Source organism: Cyprinodon tularosa, unplaced genomic scaffold (assembly GCF_016077235.1).
Source record: "Cyprinodon tularosa strain WSP-4 unplaced genomic scaffold, ASM1607723v1 ctg228, whole genome shotgun sequence".
NCBI lineage: Eukaryota > Metazoa > Chordata > Actinopteri > Cyprinodontiformes > Cyprinodontidae > Cyprinodon > Cyprinodon tularosa.
The window spans coordinates 1110686-1132891 of NW_024038851.1; the positions used below are offsets into that span (position 1 = coordinate 1110686).

Here is a 22206-nt window from a genome sequence, read left to right on the forward strand (position 1 = left end):
ATATCGTGTCCATTTCAAGAGAGTCTTGGGGTAAATGTGGAGCAGGGATATAACAGGGAGAGCTGTTAAATTTTCATTGGGATCCAGATGTCCAAATAACGACATCTGCCTCTGACTGGGGGGAGCTGTGCTCTCAGGCTTTTCACTTGGATGCTGGTGGTGGGTAACTAACTGTCAGTTTACAGACATTAGCATTCACTCTCAAGTTAGAGAAAGTAACGTTTATTTACTTAGTATTAATAAAAAACACTATAAAGGTCATATTTGGAAAAAGCTCACATGTATGTGTGACACAGATTGTTTGTTATATAAAATAGGACATCAGTTTACAGAGGGTGTGTCTATGGGTCTCTCCTGCGCAGATGTTTGGTCACTGGAGGGATGATTGTCTGAAAAGCAGAACAGATCACAGCAAAGCACATTTATTAGAATACATATTAAAATCCTGCATCTACATCAGGGTTTAAACACATTTTATTCTCTTCCCCACCTTTCAGTCCCTCCTCCTCAATACTCTCCTGGCTGGTCAGGGAAGTAGCATCATGATGCGTGTTGGCCTCCTTTCCCGCCCCCTCCCACACGATGGTGGTGCTGTTCTGACTGGAGCGAAGCCGCTGGCGGGGAGGCGTCTTGTTGTCGCCGGGACTAAAGGACTGGGAGATCCCAGAGCCCGCTCTGGCTAAACCGATCCCCCAGCCGTGACGGGAGCCCAGCTTTCGTCGGGCCCCAGGGCGGGTAGGGGTTGGAGTCCCTGGAACCGAAGTGTCAGGGTCTGGGTTGGATGTGGTTTTCCTTAAGGGGGACGGTGAAACCGGAGCACTACGTAGGTCTGAAACAAGATAAATAGAAATAAAAGGATAAGCTAAATATTGAAGCTCAATGTTGGAAATACAAGCATGATACAGGATGGTGAAACTTCTATGAAGAATAATATAAGGTTAATTGAAATGTATTGATGCTAGAAGCCAGTGTTGTTTTCGTCAATAATGACAAAATCATTTTGTTAACGCTCCTTTTTTCATGATAATGAAAACTGACGTGCTAAACATGGATCTTTGATGACTAAAACAGGACTAGTCATGGGTTTGAGTTTTTGTCAACGAGACCAGACCAAAAATAAAGTGGCGTCGGTCAGATGTTCAGCAAAGCAATATCAGCTGTGCTGCTGCGTCCTGTTTGATCCTGCCGCCGAAATGCTCCTGCAGCGTTGCACATGCTACAGGAGCACAAATGGATCATGGCAGCAGTGGCAGGGTCTGAGAAAATAACAAATTTGCTCTCATATTCCTTCTGTGCTTGTGCAGAAATGCGCCTTTGCACACAGAGCTCTAATTCTGAGCTTCACTCTTCACTCTAATGGTTCGCTCTCAGCAGTATTGCTCTTCCTGCTCTTGCTACTTAATAAACTATGTGGCTGATCATCCTCTGCCAAGCATAAAATAAAAAAACCTTTGTCTACTAAACATTCTTTAATTTCTTCCCCCCCAAAAAGGAGAAAATAAAAAACAATCCACTAGACTTTGTTTCCAAGTTTGAAGACGTTTCGCTTCCCAACTAGGAAGCTTTTTCAATTCAAAAATGTCAGGAATAGCGCTCAGACAAAATATGAGCAGAGTGGTGTATGGAGTTCAATGCAGTGAGGACTGCTCTGATCTTTATATTGGAGAAACCAAAAAACCTCTCCATGGATGCATGGCCCAGCACAGAAGAGCAACATCCTTGGGACAAGACTCTGAGGTACATCTACACCTTATGGACAAAGGACATTCTTTTGAGGATGTTAACATTTTAGACAAAGAAAATAGGTGGTTTGAGAGGGCATGAAGGAAGTCATCTATGTTAAAAAAGAAAAACCAACTCAGGTTTCAGCTTTCAAAAACCTACAATGCAGTAATTGACTTGATCCCTTCCCGCTATCATTGCAGCCCCAGCCCCTGTACAGGAGAGCGTAGGACCTTACCAATTCAGCCAGGCCAGCAATTCCCTTTAACGTCCCCCCTTTCATAAACTTAGACGGGTATGGGGCATTGCAGGCTAACAAAAGAAGCCAAACGACCCCCATTCCAAGGGGTGGACCCCTTCGTCCGTTTCAATTTTCATGTTTTCAAAACAAAAACAAAGTTTTGATGGGCTACTGTATAAAATGTCAAAGTCAACACTATTCCTGACATTTTAAATTGGAAAAAAAGCTTCCTGGATGGGTAGAAACGTCTCCAAACTTGGAAACAAAGTCCAGTGGATTGTTTTTAATTCTTTTTTTTTTTTTGGAATGACTATTACCTGGATGACAAGGAAAATATTATGTTTGAAATATATAAAATATTTCATTGAATTCTGTTCATTTTTGTAAAAAGAGCCCAATGAAATGGTACATAGATCTTTAAATATTTCTCTCTAATTGCTCGTTTTTATCTATTAAAATAAGATGTAAATGTTTCCTTGTATTATCATTAAAACATTTTCTATGTGTCCTTTAAATATTTCAACATTTTAGTTAGCAGATTCATTCAATTTAGGTCTGGATAGGCATGGCATTACAAGGCAATTATGTAGGTTCTCTCTGTAACTTTTTTTATATCGAAACCCTGTGAATTTAAATCTACTTTAACCCCTGAGCAGCGGTAACCAAGAGGCAAATTCTCAGAAATAAAGCCAAAATCACCAAAGTAGAAAGAAGAAAAAAAATTTTTTGCTTTTTTGCTTTTTTTCTGTGTGTAAAGCATAATTCATAGTAGATCAGGAAGTGTTTGCCTTACGATGGAAACCTTGTAAGTCTAAAACCATTCCTTTATTGTACATTTTGTTAGATTGTCTGTCTGCTATATTAACCAATATAATGTGTTGAACTAGATCTGCTTTTATTTGAATTTTCACAACTTTTGTGAGACATTTTTTTTTATAAAGTAGAGCATTAATTCATAAAAAATTTATTTGAATTCTATAAATCAAGGTTTTCTGCCCAACAGCAACGATGAACTGCATGGCAATGTCTATACCCAGCTATTGTAGTATCTAGGCGAGAGCTGTCAGTCTGGTAAAGAATCTGGTTGTTATTCAAAATTGTAAAGGTTACCGTAACTTTTTTTTGCAACATAAAACTGACTATAACTAGTCTAAACCTTCAGGGACGCCTGCCAGCAAAGTTTTCCGCCCTGTAAACTTAAATTTTTTACTTCTCACCACCGTTTGTGTTGTGATTCTACAAAGATGGCTCTCTTTTTTTAATAGAACATCCTAATAAACTGTTAAAGCAGCTCTAGTTTATCTATGGCAACATTTTAGCTGGAAAGCACAAAATAATGAGCTGCAGTGCAAAGCCTCAGAGTATTAGTATTACCTGTTGGCTCAGGCTACAAGTTAACCATTACACTGAAGAAAACTCTACTTTCTCACTTTTAAATCAACAAGTTTCTTTTTCAATGTGATAGAAATTTGATTTATGAGCAAATTAAGATTATTAAAATTTTTTAAAACTCACAAAAACCTTTTCGTTAACTGAAATAAAAACAAAAATATAGCAAAAAAAAGAAACCGAAAACTAACAAACAGTAATAGGAGTTCACAAACTGAAATAGAAAGTAATTGAATTTTCAGAGAGAATCTGTTTCGCTTCCTTTGTGTCCTTATCCTATTGCATTAATATGAGTCTAGTTTCTGGTTGCTGTTTTTGCTTGTTTTCTCTGTACCGCATAACGTCAGCAGATGATACAGCAGTCCGGTTATAAGCTGCAACAGTTTATCTTTATCTGGGATTGTATTTCTTTTATTTTGCTTTTGTTTTGTTTTTTTTGGTCTTGCATGTAAGTTTTATTACATAAAAGACTAAAATTATAACTGAAACAAACAAAAACTAAACTTAAAGCATATTCAAAAACTAAAAAGTAAAGTACCTAAGAAACAATAAAAACAAATTCAAACTAAAATAGAATTGAAAGTAATAAGTGAAAACAAAATAAATAAACTAAATAATGACTATTTCAAAACCAATTAAAGCTTAGAGCAAATGCTAACTAGCAAATAAGTGAAACAGTAGACCGTTCTAGTATCTTTTAGTCATTAAATAAGAAGTTATACTTATGAAAAAATGGATCATAAGATATTCCAAAAGTGAGGCAAAGCAGTAAAAAAGCTATGTTTAACACTAGGTGTCAAATCTTGACTTAAAACAAGTTTGCCTCATATTACCAGTGGTAGTAAAGCAAATGCACACTAAATCAGACTTTAGATCGTAAAATCTGCAGGGATAAAACCATTAATGAAACTGCATCCCAGCAGTGTGCTTTTCAGTGGACACTGCAGTGAGATCTGCTCTTCACTGTTTATAGCTCCAATCCTAATCACTGGGATAAAAAAACATCTGATTACTGAGGCTTTTTTGCTGCAAACATGTCTGTGTGGTGGCCTTTTAAGACTTGGATTTCTATACTTTTTTTCCTGCACATTACCAGCTCTAACGCTGCTGAAATAGCAACATTTACGACAATAAACTCAAGAAGTGAAACAGCAGCAGCTTTTTTTCTCTTGGCCTACATGCTGAGCTGGAGATCTTTTCAATAAATTCCAACCTCACATGACGCTGGGGTTTACTTTCTTTTCATCTTATACAGAACAGATTTTAAAATAGCTGCAATACTCATGACACCCAACTAAGGAAAACAACTGTTGATTAAACATGATTATAATGACTATTTAAAGATGAGAATGATTCCTAGACAATAGAATGCAAATGCATTCAAAGAAAAGGCCGAACAAAGCATGCTTGGATATCAGAATAGGACTGTGTTGCATGTTAAGTAGTAACTTCCGGTTTTCATGATGGATTTTAAGGCTAAAAATAAAAAAAGAAGGAGGGATATTTGTTGGATTCTCCACCTGTAAAATGTTATTCCTCCATATTTGTCTTGTGTCGAGTCCTTATCTTCACTCAATAAAAACAACCGGAGCATGTAGAGGCTTTTTGGAGCCGACAAACTAAATTTCACGTGAAAGCAACTTTATTAGATGATAAATATAAACAGACAAAAATGCTGGTGAAATTTTATATGACAGCTTAGAAAATGTCTGCCTGATTTTTTTTATGTCAGTAAATTCATCAAAAGCGAATAAAACCTCACAAATCATTTTCTTTCAGTGCGGGGTTTGCAGGAACAGAGCGGCTTCAGTGAGCCCAGCCTCTTTACAAGCACAGATCTGAGGAGATGAGAGCGTTATCAATGCAGACCACACTCAGTAGTCATGAGATGATTTGTATGCATCCCTGCACCCTCCCTTCATGGCCTGAGTGCATCTTTGTGAAAACCAGTCAGCAGACGCTTCTGTATTAGTTAGTCTGAAAAACACCGGTTGTGTGCTGATCTGTGTTTGTGTGGGTGAGTTCTCACCAGGCTTCGGTGTGTGTGTGTCTGATGAAAATTCATTGCTGTCGGCCAGGTTTTCTATGCTGCCTGCAGCAGTGAAGAGGGTGCGCCCCTCTCTTCCTCCTCCCCGAGGCTTGATTAGTTTCTTCATCCTGTCTGCGATCCAGTTAGACTTTCTGTGAGGACACAGGGGACAGGCACCTTTTACAAAGAGGGTCAAGCATTTCAGTGCACAGTGATTCACAGTATGTACACAAGCTGGTGTTCCTGAAACTGGTCGGATGCCAACAGTTAGGAAGAGGTGGCTGAGAAGAGCCTCAGTGGAGGTGCATTTTCAGCATCATTAGCTGATGTGTTTCTCTATTTTGGCCTGATTACACCAAAAAAAATGATGCAGGTGTCACACAGCTGAAGAGAATCTTTCATGCAAATTAATTTTTTCCTAAAATATAAAACATCAACACAAACCACAACATGTTTGGTCTGCATTTTGTGTGACAAAAAAACAGAAATGAGCAGGGACATATCTGTTAGGTGGAGAGGAAAGGAAACAGTTTCACATTTTTTTTGCAATAAATGACTGAATTGGGCCATTAACTTGTATTCTTTACCACTGAGTCAATGTAGAAACATTTTGAAGTATGTCTCCATCAGCTTTGCACATGTGCAAATAGACATTTTTGCCAACTCTTTTCTAAAATGCTCTGAAGGAATGATGGGGGTCAAACAAAACTAAAAACATAGTTTATGCTTGTTGTACAATTGCATATTACAAACAATACTAGAACTCTTACTTTTGCCAACATAGTCAATGAAGAGCAGAAAGCAGCATGATGGTTCTTTTATAACTCAGAGCAATGACGTTGAATTGCGTCTTTAAACAATTAAGACAAAGCAGTGACTAAGTAGACCAAAGGTTACACATGGCTGACAATTATTCATACCTTCAGAAGCGATTTGACCCATTAACTGATCCCAAATCTAAAATTATAAGCTTCTTACTAATGAGAAACAGCCTTGAATTGATGTACTTTTTGCATATTTCAGAATGAGTTCAGTATAAAAATATTAATCATTAAAACATGTCAAAAAATGACATTTCCTTGCCAAGAAAACATTTAAAATTTTAGAACATAACTCAGTGGGAGCTGGATTATGATGAATTATTAGTCTAAATACAAAACGGATGAGGAACAGAGTAATCCTATAGAAATATACATTTCTGTAAGATAATGTGTTTAATCTCCATCCTGATCTTGGCTGTGTTTGGTTTAGGTCTTCTGCTCCAGCTGATATCATGACAACTGATGATATCTTTAAAAAAAAATTTATTTTAACTTGATGACACCGAAGAGATCTCCAGCAGGAGTTATTTAAATAAGGTTCGGGCAAACATCAAAAACAAGCAGAGCTGTTAGTGAAGAGCACGACTCGGGAACATTGATAGATACATGCAATAAGCACAAACTTATTTGCAGACAGCTCTGCTCCAAGGCTCTTTTGAATGTAGCAGCCACAGCCTGGTATCCCTGTCCTGAATCTTCCCCCTAAGAAGGATGTTCTGACCTTTAAGTGTCAGTTTAAACATACTGAGGTCTCTAATGTAAATGATCTTATTTTGTCCATTTAGCATGCTGTTAACCTTAGGTATTGATCAATGTGTTTTATGTTAAAGTACGTTTCTGTTTTTATTTAACAGAATGATTAAATGTTTTAAACCTTGAATGTGAAACACCTTTAACCTGCAGATAACTTTCATCTACTCTGATATTTTCAGCATTTTTCTAGGTTTGACGATTGTGTTTGGCCTTGCCGCTGCCTGATTGGATGATCAGCACCTCTTGGTGACTATTTATTCAGAACCAACCAAAGCCTAAGGAAATGCTAAGTTCTGACACTCATACAGAGAGACATAACCAACAACAACCCTTTCCTCTTAGATTTGGCTGAGATAAACATGTTATTTGTGCTGCATACTTTACTACATCTTTTAAAAAGAGTTTTTCCTTCATGTCCTTTATATCAGCTGGATCTAAATGCACTGTGAGTCACAACCTGGACATCCAATTACTAAGCCAGAAACATCAGCCTTGCAATCAGGGAGACTTTTCAGCTTAAAAAGCATATCTTTTGACAAAATGTCCCCATCAGCAGAGCTCAAAGCTAGCTGAGGAGGTCCATTCAAAGTGGACAAAGTGTCTGAATTGTAGACCTCAGTAAAATTGTTGATCTTTTCTGAGCACAGACCTAAAGGCAGGTACTCCAGCTTCCTCCCACAGTCTAAAAACATGACTGTTAGGTTAATTGGCTTCTCTAAATTCTCCTTATGTGTGAGTGTGTGCATGAATGGTTGTTTTTTTAGGACTGAAACTAAGGGTTATTTTGCAAATCTATTAATCTGTCGATTATTTTTTCGATTAATCCATTAATAATCGGATAGCCAAATGTTTCTTAAGGAAATTTTTTATTGAATTAAACCAGTTGAAACTAAAACTTTGCCACTTGAGGAGTTCTGGATAGAGCATATTGACAGATGAAAATATGTTTTTAATCATGAATCTAAAATTTGTATGTACCTTTTTACAATTGTGGTATAATTACTGCTCTAAGTGGGATGTTCTGACAGCTAAAAGCATGTTTTAGAGTCTCTATACTCCAGTTAACGATTAAATTAATTACTAAATTAGTTGGTGATTATTTCAATAATGGATGGATGGATGGATGGATGGATGGATGGATGGATGGATGGATGGATGGATGGATGGATGGATGGATGGATGGATGGATGGATGGATGGATGGATGGATGGATGGATGGATGGATGGATGGATGGATGGATGGAGACATTTTTTTTTACAATAATGAAATATAATTCTTCATTACATTAACTATTAGTCCCTAATGTGGTGTTTAGTGTTGCTGTTTGTTTGGAGCTGCAAAACAAATAGAAACACATGTATTTACTAATATGATCATATTTGTAAATACCTTTTCAAGGTGAAAAATTGACAAACCTCATTGCTTAGTTCAATGAGAAATTAGAGTATTTATCCTTCCACAATTGAAAACTTGGATTGTTTTTAATTTTTGTTTTCTTTGGGTAGAAATTAAAGAATGTTTAGTATCACCTCTTGTGAGCTGGAAGCTGGAAGAAATTCTTGATAGTTAGACAAATTCAGTGATCATAAACGAAATAATCTATCCTACATGGCTATAAAAAGAATCATCTCATATTTCTGTCATCAGTTTTCACTTTAGTTATGCCTAGAAGCTCCTGGAGAACCTTCAATTATCTTATAATGAAATATCTTTGTTGTCATCTTGTGAAAGCACAAGAAAGATTATTTATGTGAACACATCCATTCTCAGCTTATGGTATAATATACATTTCTATTTTCATTATGTTAGGGAAAATTACTAAATAAAAAAATTACTATTGATTGGAACAATTTCCATAACTGACATTTTTTCATCTAAAACAATGCACAACTTCTTTAAAGTTAGAGAAGTTTACTAAGCTTCTAACTCTTAGTTCTGATCTTTCACACTTTATATAAATTGAAAATTCTAGTTTCTTAAACTAAACAAAATAAATAATCAACATTTAGCAGTTTTGTATTTTTCCCCTCCTCTACTTGATAAAAACAAACAGATGTCTCAGTAATTACAAAAAAAACAACTCATTTATTTTAGGTTTTTATAGTTTTGTTTGGAAAACAAAGTGCTGTTTTTCAGGTAAGTACTGAACCCTGTGGAGTCTCAATATAATTAAATCATAAAAAGTTATCCAGATTACAGCAGCACATATATATTATATAACCAACTAAGCATTATTACATAAACTTTTAAGAAATTATGAAAACTAAAGAATTATCTTTGTACTGGTAGAAAAGTCTGTGCTGAATCCATCTCTCTGAAAATATTAGTTTAACATTCTTTCTCTTTCCTATTTGAAATGTTTTCCTCCATCAACTTCTAATCCCCATTGCAACAAATATTATTCTACAATTATAATACTGCACCCAATAGAACCCATATTAGCACTTATTTTATGCATGTTTAAAACACAATAATGGTATCATTCATCATCCAGCTGTAACCAACAGTAGATTTTGTAGAATGATGGGATATATATGTAATTATGTGCATACTTGGCCTTGCTGGCTGGAGGTTGCATGTTGGGCTCGAGGACTCTGTACTGATCCATAATCTTCTCCACCAACTTCTGCTTCTCCCGACGGAGCTCACTTAGCTTCTCCCTGAAGGCAAATGTATGAATCATTAGATGAAAAGGAATGAATAACAGATTTAGTTTTTCATGCAGACATAATCAGTTTATATTATGCTGGTTCAGTGTATGCAATGTGTTTAGTGTTTTTTTTAAACCCTAGTTCTTTAAAAACAGTCTGTTGTGATGTTCAAGCCATAATCTTTTTACAACATTTACAACAGAGAAGATTAAATGAAAAGTGATGTTGGTTGAATGGAGATTAGAGTCACTGCTCAAACCCCCCCACAACAACAACAAAAAAAAATCAGTGTCAGACATTTTGAGGTAACAGAACCTTTTATTCTAACAAAGTGGTGAAGAGAAAATGAAATAAGTCAACAGCTGCTGCACAGATTGTCATTCATTTGGATGGAATAATGATTGATCAATACAAAGAAGGATGTGATTTAGGATGTGACAATGCTGCTGCAGAATAACGTATGCCATAATAATATAGCAGAGAGCTTCATTGTGATTTATAACTTTGTTTACAGTACAAATATGTGGTTAGTATAATTGTTTTCTTTCATTTTCAAATCTGTTTTTCTGGTGATATAGAAGTTCCAAAACGATATCTATTCCCTAAAACAACTAATTGGTACCTAATACTTTCCTGTTGTTTCTGTTTTATTTGAAAACAAATCATGAAATATTTTTCCATTATCTTGATGTTGGTTATGTGTAAGATAACATATGCTAAAATCAGATAACAGCTAAAACAAACCAAAATAAACTAAGATGAACTAAGCAAAATAAACTTTGCTACACCAAATGTAGAAAGATAAACTAAGATAAGGTGAACTAAGAGTAATCTAAAATAAACTTCATCATCCTAGACGTCCAAAGGATTGTTATTGGAGATTCTTCCTCTCAGCAGCAGTCCCAATAAGTTAGAAAGAGAATTATATCCCTGCTGTTTCTGAACAGTTTTTTACTTATTCTTCTTTATAGTCTTGTAATAAATACTCTGAATTGAAATTTTGCATGAAATGAAAATTTTGCACATTCATTAAAATAACCTATATTGCACGTTTTTAAACAGACTATGACTGTGTCCGAATGTCTGCCTTTATCCCTATATTGGGCACTATATAGTGGCTATGCCATTTTAAATGAGTGTCCAAATGTCTAGTGGATGAAAAAGTGGTGGACTGGAAATTTCCAACAATGCACCTTGAAAAGTAGTGATCATCCATAGTCACTAGACCAGTAAATATCCCATAATGCTTTGTGAGGAGAGCTCTCCTTGCAAAGCATTATGGGAGTTGTCACAGTGGGCCACTGTCACCATAGGCTGTCGCTACCTGACAGCGGCAAAAAAATACAAAAAAATGGGGCAGGCACTGTGTGGGGAGGCGGAGTCACGTGACCAACAGGGAGCAATAAGTTGTGATCATCTGTCCGAATGATCAGTTAACTGAATTCACCATAAAGTCCACTATATAGTCTCCGCTCTATATAGTTATTGAGGGATTTAGGAGTTAGGGCGGAGGTTCGAACAAAGCGTAAACTATTATTAAAAACTATATTTTTCTTATGTTGTAAATTTGCCCTTTCTGTCCAGCCTCTTATTCTAATTTTCTCTATTTCTTCCATTTTGCCATTGGTGGTTTTTCACCAAATTTTTTTCATTGTGGTGCAATACAAAATATTTCTGTCATATTTTAAGCTTCATTAAGTAAGCTTAGCCAAACGGAACTGATATTTATCATATCAGCGATGTATACGACACGATGTTGAAATGCCAGTTTTCCTGATGTTAAAAAATGTGTAAAATAAATTTTCTATATGTACAAGTGTTTCTGTGTACAGTTGTGTATCCTGGATGTCTCGACCATCCTCCAACTCCAGTGATAGTTATTCACAGTGTTAAGATTATTAATAAGGATGGAGAGAAGGCAGCTCGCCTGATCAAAATGTTATATATTCTATTTTTATTTTCATTTTAGGGAGGGTTTGCTCCACACAAAGAGATAAGACATTAAGCCTATTGTTGCAGCATCTTGTGGGAAATCTAATCTTCTCAAGGTGAATTCTTTTTTGCTTTTCACAGCTGACATTGATGATTGTTTTGCCATCCTGCTACACATGCAGGGCTTCAGGAGTAAAGAGGAGATGGGGACTTGAGTCAATTCCAGCTGTCACTGAGCGTGAGGAGAGGTATAACCTGGAAAGGTCGTTAGTCCTTCACAGACATCGAGACTATAAATCATGCACGCTCCCACTCATTTTCAAGGTCAATTTGAAATCACTAATATCCTAATATGCATGTTTTTTGCCTGCAGGAGTAGAGCCATGAATGCAACAGAAAGGCTTGCACAGCTAACATTAAAGATTCTAAATTCTCTAGCTGTAAGACAAGTGCAAACAAAATAAAAGAAAATATGACTTAATAGTCAGCCGCTGTTCCACTCTTGAATGTTTGCCAAATTGTCACTGCAGTGTTAGTTTAAATAAGATTATTTATCTTAATGAGCTATCCAGCAGGTTGCTCAGTTTAGGACAGAGAGCTTTTTAAACAGATTGGACTACGAGAACAAAGACCTGGGTTTAAATGAACCCCTCGGTAAATCCACAAAGCACTTTCTGGTTAAAGCCTAGTCAAATAATTCAAGCGAGAGAAGACTGATCAGAGGATCTGGAAAGGTCTTAGTAGTGGACACCCAAAACTCACAATGTATTTAAACTCTCAAATAAATAGCATCTTTTAGAAGTACTCAAAAGCCTTTTTACATTTTGTCAGACTTAATCCAAACTTGTATGTTCTGAACAAGTCCTGGTATTGGAGAGACAGATCTGCACGACCTTTTAAACAGGAGAAGCTTATTGCACATGAGTCTGATGTTGGAAAAAAAACTTATCAGACTGTAAAATTCTGAACAGACACAATTATATATGAGTAACAACAAATCTACACATACAGAAATCATAATCTATTGATGAATTATAGGTATAAATAATGATTAAAATGGGCAATAAAAGTCTAAGACTTCATGCCACAGTGAGTCAATCAGATATACTAAATGAAACATCTATATATAATAAGATGATTTAGCCAAAACAGGACCAATTTTCTGTATTAGCTGTTATGCAAAGGATGTGGCGCTTATTTATTTTTCTTTTGTTTGTTTGTTTTTCTCCTTTTTTTGGGTGAGGGGGAAAGTTCTTTAATCACCACTTAATGGTTCCTGTCAGTTCTTTGTGGCATGAATTCCCCCTCATAATCAATTAATTGAGCAAAATAATTCAGTCAATCTATGCATAATTCTGAGACAATCACAGCCACCAAAAATTGCAATGCTTCCTGAATATCCTTGTTAATATGATCAGTGTTTACATCAGACTCTGAAGGTTTCATCAGTAATACTTCCTTGTACGTACAGCTAATCTATAAAGGTGTGTGAGCAGTTTTTGTGATTCAGGAGTGGCTTACACCATTTTCTAGTTTTTGGGTGTAGCTAAACTTTTAGTATGGATCCAGTTTTATTAAGAAGACCCCAGGGCTTTGAATGGCCAGTTCCTACACATGCCTATACTTTAATGTAAGCTATTCTATTGATGCTCTGGTTGTATATATGGGATGCTTTACTCCTAAAAGGTAAAATTCTGTACCAGGTTTTTGTTTTTTCCAGTCTCTGTCCCAGATTTTTGACCCATCTAGAAAAATGTCTCCCAACAGCATGACACTGCCACCACTATGTATTACCACGGAGACACGGAGTTCCGGCTGAGGCAACGTGTTAGTTTCCAACTATGGAAAGGCACATGTATACAATGCTGCCTACAGGGGTTGTAAAATAGAATTCTCACTGTGAGAAGCTCATAGTTTGGGAATCGTATTGTTTTACAACCAGGTATCATTGTATAACCTTAATCTGGAATATTGTTGGAGCAAAATGCTTACTCTGTTCTCCAACACCAAGTTACAGCCCCTCTACAAAGACACTGCACAGGAGTTTGAACACATCATAGTGACCTGTCATGCCCCCTCACCACCTCCTGTGCTTAGCATAAACCCCAACACACATTCTCTTTCCTGGTGACCTAAAGACTGAAGGCTACATCGGAGGGAACCATCTAAATGAACAGGCCTGGAGCCAGAGATAACATGGCTGAATAGACGTAATTCTTCAACCCATACAAAATGTACAATTTTAACAGTGTTTCCATCATATGACCTTTAAGTTAAGTGTCCATTCCCAGAACCATTTTACTGCTAAATTGACTGACTGTAACATTTCTTTACAGTGGTGACTTGCGGGCATGGAGGTGGCGCAATAGTTAGTGGCACGACCCATGTACAGAGGCCTGAGTCCTTAATGCAGCCGGCCCGGGTTTGAATCCGGCCTGTGATCCTTGGCCGAATGTCTCTCCCTCTCTCAGACCCCCTTTACTGTCAGCCTACTGTCCGAAAAATTAGCCACTAGTGCCATAAAAACAAGAAAAAAACATTAGTTACAAAACTGACTAACCATGAAGTATCTGAAAACACAAAACAAGCCTTCTAACTGGGTCATTCAGCTGACAACTGGAACTTTCCTGAAATTTGCAGATGCCTCAACTTTTAAAAACTAAAATCGGAAGAGGTTACAGGTCTGACAAATTTGGGGAAAATGTTTCCCATTAAATATTTGTTTTTTTTTTATCATGCACTTTAAGATAACTACATCTCAAACTGTACAAGAAAACCACAGGGTTTAAAAGTTCACTGCTCATGATGGAACTTCTTACACTGTACGGCCAGACGCTCTGATACGATCTACCTGCACTGCACGTCCAAAAAAAACACACATCAGACTCAGCGCCAAGAGATGGCGCTGGTCGGACTCGTCAACTTGGAAGAAAAAAAACTGACTTGTTTGCGCATGTGCAGTGAGCAAGGTTCAGGTGAATCGGCTGATAGACGATTGTAACTCTGCTTCAACAGCAGATTTTTTTCACAAACACCTTATGAGGACCGACTGAATTTCCAACACGTTTGATTTTTCTCTGGACCTTACGGTTCTTACATAGGTGGTCATGGGAGACAAATTGCCCCTCGTTACCCCCTTTATACTACATGACGCAGGATGCAAGTTGAGACTGAAACTCGGCCCGATCGAAAAAATCTCGCACGACTGGAGAATCAGTGCGAAAATGGCGAAATATCGTACAGTGTATGGCTAGCCTAAAGCAAATCAACGGAAGCTATTAATGACCATATGGTAGCTAACCCAAAGCTAACATTATTTTCGCGGTTGTTTATAGAGTTTAAAAAAACTTTATTTCAAAAAAGGTTTTAAACACATTGTATTTGATTTCTAAAAGATGATCAAAGAGTCCTTTAAAACTAGTCCCTTTGTGTTTGCTAGCTAGTAGCTTCATTTTCTTAATAAAACAAACTTGGCTTACAAAGCTAACAAAGCCCTACCCTAACTATTCCCTCAAGAAAAATTACAGGTTAAGAATCATTTATCTAAATGGTTACAATTTTTGGTCAGCAAGCCACTTCATAAAATATTATTTCACAAAATAATGTTTTTTTTTTTATTTTACCTCTTGGATTTGCAATGTGAATTGAACAAATTTCAATTGTTCTCAATTTGTTTTAAACGCATATTTAAAATCAAACAAAACCCTTTGAGATAATCAACTGCTCGGCCATCGTTTGACCTCAATTCACAAGCTCATTTGTTGTCCTGACAAACAGCCAGTTTGGTTTGTTTTCACAGAACCGTATATGAGAGTCCAACATTATTTGATTAATAACATGACAATTAAAACAGCATTTAATTGCATAGCACTGCTTTCAACCTCTCTAAAACTTTCTCCCTGTCTGCTGTGTTTCTTTGCCTTTGTGGTGCTTCAAGTTTAATCACTTACAAAATATCTTCCAAATCTTTAAGACCTTTACAGAACAGCTGGAATTATACTGAAGCTGAATTACAAACAAGTGAACACCATCAAACAACTTAATTACTAATAAAAGCAAAAAGTTGCACTAGAATTTTTTGGGGAGGGTGTCGGTGTAAGAGGGATGAGGGTGAAAAGAAATGGATGCATTTCCTCATCTGGTTTCGTCTGACTGCTGTAATAATTTTTTTGACTACAAAACCTGACATAATATTATTATTATTACCACTAGTGTGGTATTCCCTCTACTTAAAAGGAGCCTTCAAGTGATACACACAGTAATAAACCGTTCCTTGTTTCCACAGCACATAACATCTCAAACACTCATTAAACATCATGTGTGTTCCCACCTAATTAAATCCAATATCGATCTTCCTTTTAGCCGTTTCAGTCCCCAGCTGACTAGTTGGGAAAATATTTCAGTGGCTAAATACTGCTTGGCAACAAGTCACTTTTTATTTCCCCTGGGCCCTTATGTTTCTTTTAAATGTCCCGGACCTGCCGTTCTCCATCAGCTAGATCATCACAGACTTCCTAATTGGCCCTGTACACTTGACTGCAACATCCGTTGGCTCCTTGTTGAGCAATTACCTCCCACAACATCTAAATCTGTTTCCACCTGCGTCTGTAGACCAGCTTGTTGCTATGTTTCTGTTAAAACGATCTATACCTGATTTTCTATTTTTCAGGGACCTGCTTTTTTCCCACCTGCTTTTAGCTGATAGCCTCACATGCCTGTGCTGTTAAAGAAAGCCTTTTAAACAGAAATTGATTGCATGCGTCTTCAAGACTTGAAAACAGACACAGGTATGTTAAAAATATCAAATCCTGCAGAACTTCCAACAGTGGGTGCAAATGGTGAAGAAGCAATGAAGATAAAGTGGAACCTTCAAGTATTGTGACAATCCTCGGCAATGACAATGGATTCCTTCGAGATTAAAAGCAGAAAATGATGGTACAACGAGGTAGATTTCCCCAAAATTAGGTTAATTACATTGTAATTGTTAAATCAGCCATGCATACACTATATAAACGCTGAATTAATCTGGGAGACATTAAAAAGGTCGACTGCTGAGAACTGTGAAATCACAGTTTTACAGTCTCAAACCTTTTGCATGATTGTTAAGATTCACACACTGCTGAAAGCGTTTCATTTACATGCAATCCTTTTAAGGCACTTTCATTTTAAAAGTGTTTTAGATCCTTTAAAACCTAATTTGTTTTATTCATACCAATATCCCTCATAAATTTTTTACCTAATAAACAAATAGCTGGGCTTTGTGTGCACTTACTGGTACTCCTGCTGCTGCGAGTAGTGCTGGTCACGCCGCTCCAGGCTCTGCTCCAGTAAGGCCCGGTTCTCCTTTAACAGACTTTGGTTTTGTTCGGCTAAGTGTCGGTTCTCCTCTTCCATGTTCCCTTTCAGTTGTGTTAACAGCTACACAAACAAAAATAAACAACTTTTTAATCAAATGTTAAATTTTTTGCAATTGACCTTGATGCTATATCTTTCTATGTAGATAATATGATTATAAATCTGTAAAGCCTTTCATGCAAAGTGGAGGAAGTGTAATGCTTTGGTACTTTTTATTACTGAATGTATTTATTTTTTTTTCACATAGTGGACCAAAGGAGGAAAGAAGAGGATTCTCTCCAGGTTTACTTCACACAGAAAACTGTGCTCAACAGCTGAATCTTAGATGCAGTTGGGAACCTGATCCCAAACATATTTTAAAAGTGGTTTTGGAGAGAAAGACGGAATCTGACACGTTCATCTTGGAAATGTCTTTACAGAATCCTGCCCTTACTCTTTTTAAAAATATATAAAATCAGCTTAAAGACCATATCGATGTGATTAAACCACTTTATTTACCAGAAACTCAACAATTCTTTCAACTAATGTTCAACTAATTTGCCAACTGTACCTTTAATTCTCATTAAATTAAAAGTGCTTGGAAAACTTCAGATTAAAACTCCAAACCTGACAAGCAAGCGACCAGAGGACTTCAAAACTGACTGATATTTAAACAACATAAAGCAGAACAATTTACATTCCCACACCCTAAAATTGGTTTTGTCCTATTTAATTTTATTTACAAGGTAAAAAAGAAAAGAGAACACAAACAGATGACTACACTACTATTAACTTCATCATTTTAAGCTGACCTTTAAAGGTTTAAAATACATCTGTTTGCAGGATGAAGGTAAACATGAACAGAAAATCAATTCTAATTTGGACTTTTCCATTTTGTTTCCAATTACTATGGTATTATGTTATTATTATATTCCAATTACTATGGTAGGTATTATGTCCTGTCAAAATTAGCCCCATCAGAGAGAAGTTTTGCAGCAATGGATTAATCACTGTTGCACGCACACACTGCATAATGAGAGGAAAGAATCTAAATGACCATATGCACCTAATATAACTGTGTAGAAAAGAATAAATCACTTTGAGAGAAAATGGGATAATCTTAGGGAAAGAAACTCTTAATAAGTAATATGAGAAAAAAGCTACAAGAAGAGCTGTTAATTTACCTTTTAAATTGACAGTTCATGAGGTAAGAGCATATTTGCTAATAAGATAAATGTTAAATTAAATGGTTGAAGCATGGTTATTTATATAAAACCAGTTAGAGCTTGGTACTCATGAGCTTAACTCTGCTATGGCCTAAAAACAGCTCAAATTCACCCATAAATGGCACAAAAAGATGTTGATCGTTACATGTTTAGACGGTGGTTTCATAATAAATCAATTTACATTACTTTTATTAAAGAATGTGGCTATATATTTCCACTAAGTAAAGCTACCTATGTTGTGCCACCAAACTATGTCACAGGTATAGTGGAGGATTTTCGTGAATTAAAATAAAAAATGCACATGCACATTGCACACCGTAATCCGCTCCCGAGATGGAATGTCCATTAAACCTGTGTGAGAGCGTGCACGAGCCCATTTCTCCTCCTGCACACTCTGTTTAAAAGTTGCTGTTTTCATCGCTCATACAAGCTTACTTTCCAGAAGAAGATTTGCAATTTTTCCACTATGTCAGACTCACCACTGACCTTACATAAACATATCACCAATTAGGGGGACCACTTATTTTGATAATCCACCCAGAAAAAGTACATCCTCCACTATACCTTTAAGCTAACTTCACTCCTATCTGGGTTTCAGAGATAAAATGTATTGCATTCATCCAAAATGTGAATTTTGTCATTCTTTAAGCGCTGTCATAAAAATGCTTCCCTTTGCTTGTAACTTACTTCAATGCATGTTACTTGCATGTTACTAACTTCAATTTAAAATGTCACTTTTGAAGTATACAACCACTGTAGTTTGAATAGTCTATTTTCTTTGCGTGGTTTGAATGTAATATTATATAATAACTAACTTTTTTTCTGGGAAAAACAACAAATACAATTTAATTGTTAAAAATACCAAAATCTATAAAAAAACGGGAGAAACATTTTTGATTCATTACATGGTCTACATTTTAATGCTCAGCTCCAGCATTTTACTGTACATTTAATATAAATTATTTCCTTTGAGAATATTTTTTTTAGCCCTTGACAATTGTCAGTTTTAGAATGCGGCCAATTAGGAAAATTATTTACCCAGTCATTAGACAGATGATTAGGCGATTATCAGCAATATGTTACCTAATGTGTTTAAATCCACGTTTCACCAAGTCTAAAGAGTAAATATGTGAAGTCTGAATATCTCAGATTACAGTCAGAACAGGAAGTAAAGCAGAAAAATCATCCAAAGACAAAATGCTTACTCAGGAATCAGAGGGACATCAACAAGCTCAACAATCATCCACTCTGGTTTAAAGGTGTTGTTTATCCTTCTGTCAGTTTGTATCTCATTAAATCAAGTAGACACAGTACATTATAGACTCTGTTATACTTTATGTGCTCTTTGAATGCATGACAATCTCTGAGAAATACACTCTAGTTGTTTTGTATTGATAACTCCTCAGCAAAGAAAACATTGCATGTTCTGAAAGTCTGAATTTCTTAATTTGCATAATTAACATGAAATTCAATGGATGCTATAGGTGAGAGAAATAACATCACAAAGACAAGGTAGTGAATTATCCTCTCAATATGTTTGAAAATACAGATTCACTTTTTTCTTGTAATTCTCTTGCTTAGTATTAACTTTTAAGCTTAAGGTGGAAATAGCATTCTTCCTCTGCCTGCCCTGTACTTGGAAGGGTTCTGAAACATAGTGTAGAAGCGGCTCTCTGTAACATTGAGAAAGGCAAGGATGATACCTGCTTTGAGTCAAACAATACTTAATACCCACAAAGTTACAAAAGGGGTCAAAATAATGCTTGCTAACTGTAACAAAATAATAGCAAAAAGCTAGTATTAATAATAATGACTCAGAATACTGTAGTTATTCTTCAAAAGTTAATTTGTATTTTTAAAGCTATGATGTATTGGATGTGGAAGTGATGCGACTCCATCACGGCTTCTCCCAGAGGTCCCAATAGCTTTGAGAAATAACAATAGTGACATTGGCATGAATCATATATACTTTTGTTACCTATTTTGCACTGTAGAATGTTAGAAAAGGCTTAAACAGAAAATCATAGTCAACAACAAAAGGTATAAGAACAGTTGACCCATGTAATATTTGTCAATAAGATGCTGGTCAATATACCCAATATTAGTTTTTGGCGTCTGCAAGGTGGTGCCGTTGGAAGCCCAAGGTCTTTCTACATGGAGTTTGCATGTTCTCCCTGTACATGTGTGGGTTCCCTCCGGGTACTCTGGCTTCCTCCCACAGTCCAAAAACATGTCTGTTAGGTTAATTGGTTTCTCTAAATTCTCCTTAGGTGTTAGTTTGTTTGTTCATGGTTATGTGTCTGTGTGTGTCTCTGTGTTGCCTTGCCACAGACTGCCGATCTGTCCAGGGTGTGCCCCGCCTCTCCCCCATAATGCCGGATGTAGGCACCGGTCTCAATGTGACCCTCACAAGGACTAAGATGGAGACTAGGATGGATATTTTTTTGGCTAATATCAGACACATAACTGATATTAATATCGGATCAGGCCATCCCTATCCCAGACACCTAATTACACCGGGAGCGACTGTGCATAGTTTGACTTGGATCATGTCAGATATGCATCATCGCGCTATGGTACTTCTTTAAATAGAAAAACAAGCCTATACAGTGTTTATTTTACCAGTGCTACCAGAGTCTTGCATACCTGCTCTTTAACTGATTACATTTTCTTTTTTTTTTCTTTAGATCTATCATAGAGAAATTAGTTTATATCAGTAGCTTTCCAGTTATTTTTTTTTAATTCAGTGCTCATATTTACTACGGCTTTTGATTAACTGTTTAAACAGAATTTATGACATAAAAAAACAGAAAATGTGACCTACAGTCTGCATGTTGTCTTTTACTTGTTAAATCAACAGGTTCTACTTTGCTTTTCATCGGCTGATTTGCTGCCTGTTCTAGAGTTGGAGCAGCAAACAGCTAAAAAAGAAAAGTCGCATATCTCAGAGAATCGACTATTGGATCAGGGACGCTTCAGTAACGCACTGCGGGGCACCCGGTCAAACCGCTCTGATTAACTTGAGTTGCTGCGATCAGCTGTGAAGCAGCAGAGCAGCCAGCCTGCATCGCTTCCACTTCCACTGGAACCAGGAGGTTAGGCAAATAGCAAAAACCTTTAGATTATGAAGAGAATATAAGAATAAGCATTAATGTACATTCATGTTTATATTGTGGAAGTGTAACTCAATCTGTTCCACCAACAACCGTCTGATATTTTCTTGTCCTTTTGAGATTTTTCCTGTCTAACCCCCCTTTTTTTTGTTACACCAAAAGCCTTTAAGCCCTATTTCAATGGTGCCAGGTGGTTTAGAGATGGTTTCATAAGCAGCTGGATCAAGCAGCAGAAGACAACATCTGCTAGCTGACTTCTAAAACCTTTTATAGGAAGTCAATTTCCATCTGTTTAGTCTCACCGATCTAACGTGTTTAAAAAGTTGTGCTTGTTTGGATTTTACACAGGATTTAGTTGTCTGGATGATAAAAGATTCCTGCATCCTTCAGAACGAGTTGGTTTTTCATTCTCAATTTGGGTAAATACGTTATATCTGGCTGATGTGTAAAGTTGAAAATGACTTGTATCACATATGTGATATTAGACAGCCATTGTTCCCTACTGATATTACTGTGGTTCCACCCTGTTACATCTATAAGAAATGCTTAGTAAAATCTGCTGGGTTCAATTAAATCACCCCAAAATCGTCCAGATTTTAGATCAGTTTGTTTGTATTACAAGTGGATATTACGCCCAAGTTTTTTTAAACATGAAATTTTAAATCCTACTTAACCCAGTCAGCCATGAGCTACAAAGTCCCTGAAATTTTTCTCAGGAGGTGAATTTGTATGGTCGAGTGCGTTACCTGGTACTGGCTGGTGAGCCGGGCATTGCTGAGGTCCAGGCTCTGATTGGTTTCTCTCAGGCCACTGAGCTCCCCCTCCAGTCGCGTCTTCTCCAGCTGGGAGGCACTCAGCTCCGCCTTTAGCACCGAGCCCTGAGCCAGCAGCTCTGCCTGTGAGGCCAGCCAGTCCTTCTGCTGGGCCTGCAGCCTGCAACACCATCATGCATCATCAGTGTGTGTCCTATGAAGGGCTATGAGTCACTGCTTGC

The 22206-nt window shown here is 36.8% G+C and overlaps 1 protein-coding gene across 1 annotated transcript in view; it reads right to left on the bottom strand.

The window, feature by feature from the left end:
• Nucleotides 1-201: 201 nt before the first annotated feature.
• The window catches only part of ccdc88b (coiled-coil domain containing 88B), a 75120-nt gene continuing 53115 nt past the window's right edge, over nt 202-22206 (bottom strand). The window contains exons 23-28 of the mRNA XM_038286536.1: nt 21959-22145; nt 16812-16957; nt 9509-9616; nt 5382-5533; nt 491-829; nt 202-389 (exon numbers count right to left, since the gene is read on the bottom strand). Of these exons, the coding sequence (XP_038142464.1) occupies nt 322-389; nt 491-829; nt 5382-5533; nt 9509-9616; nt 16812-16957; nt 21959-22145 (1000 nt within the window). The 3' untranslated portion in view covers nt 202-321. The remainder of the gene's footprint in view (nt 390-490; nt 830-5381; nt 5534-9508; nt 9617-16811; nt 16958-21958; nt 22146-22206) is intronic.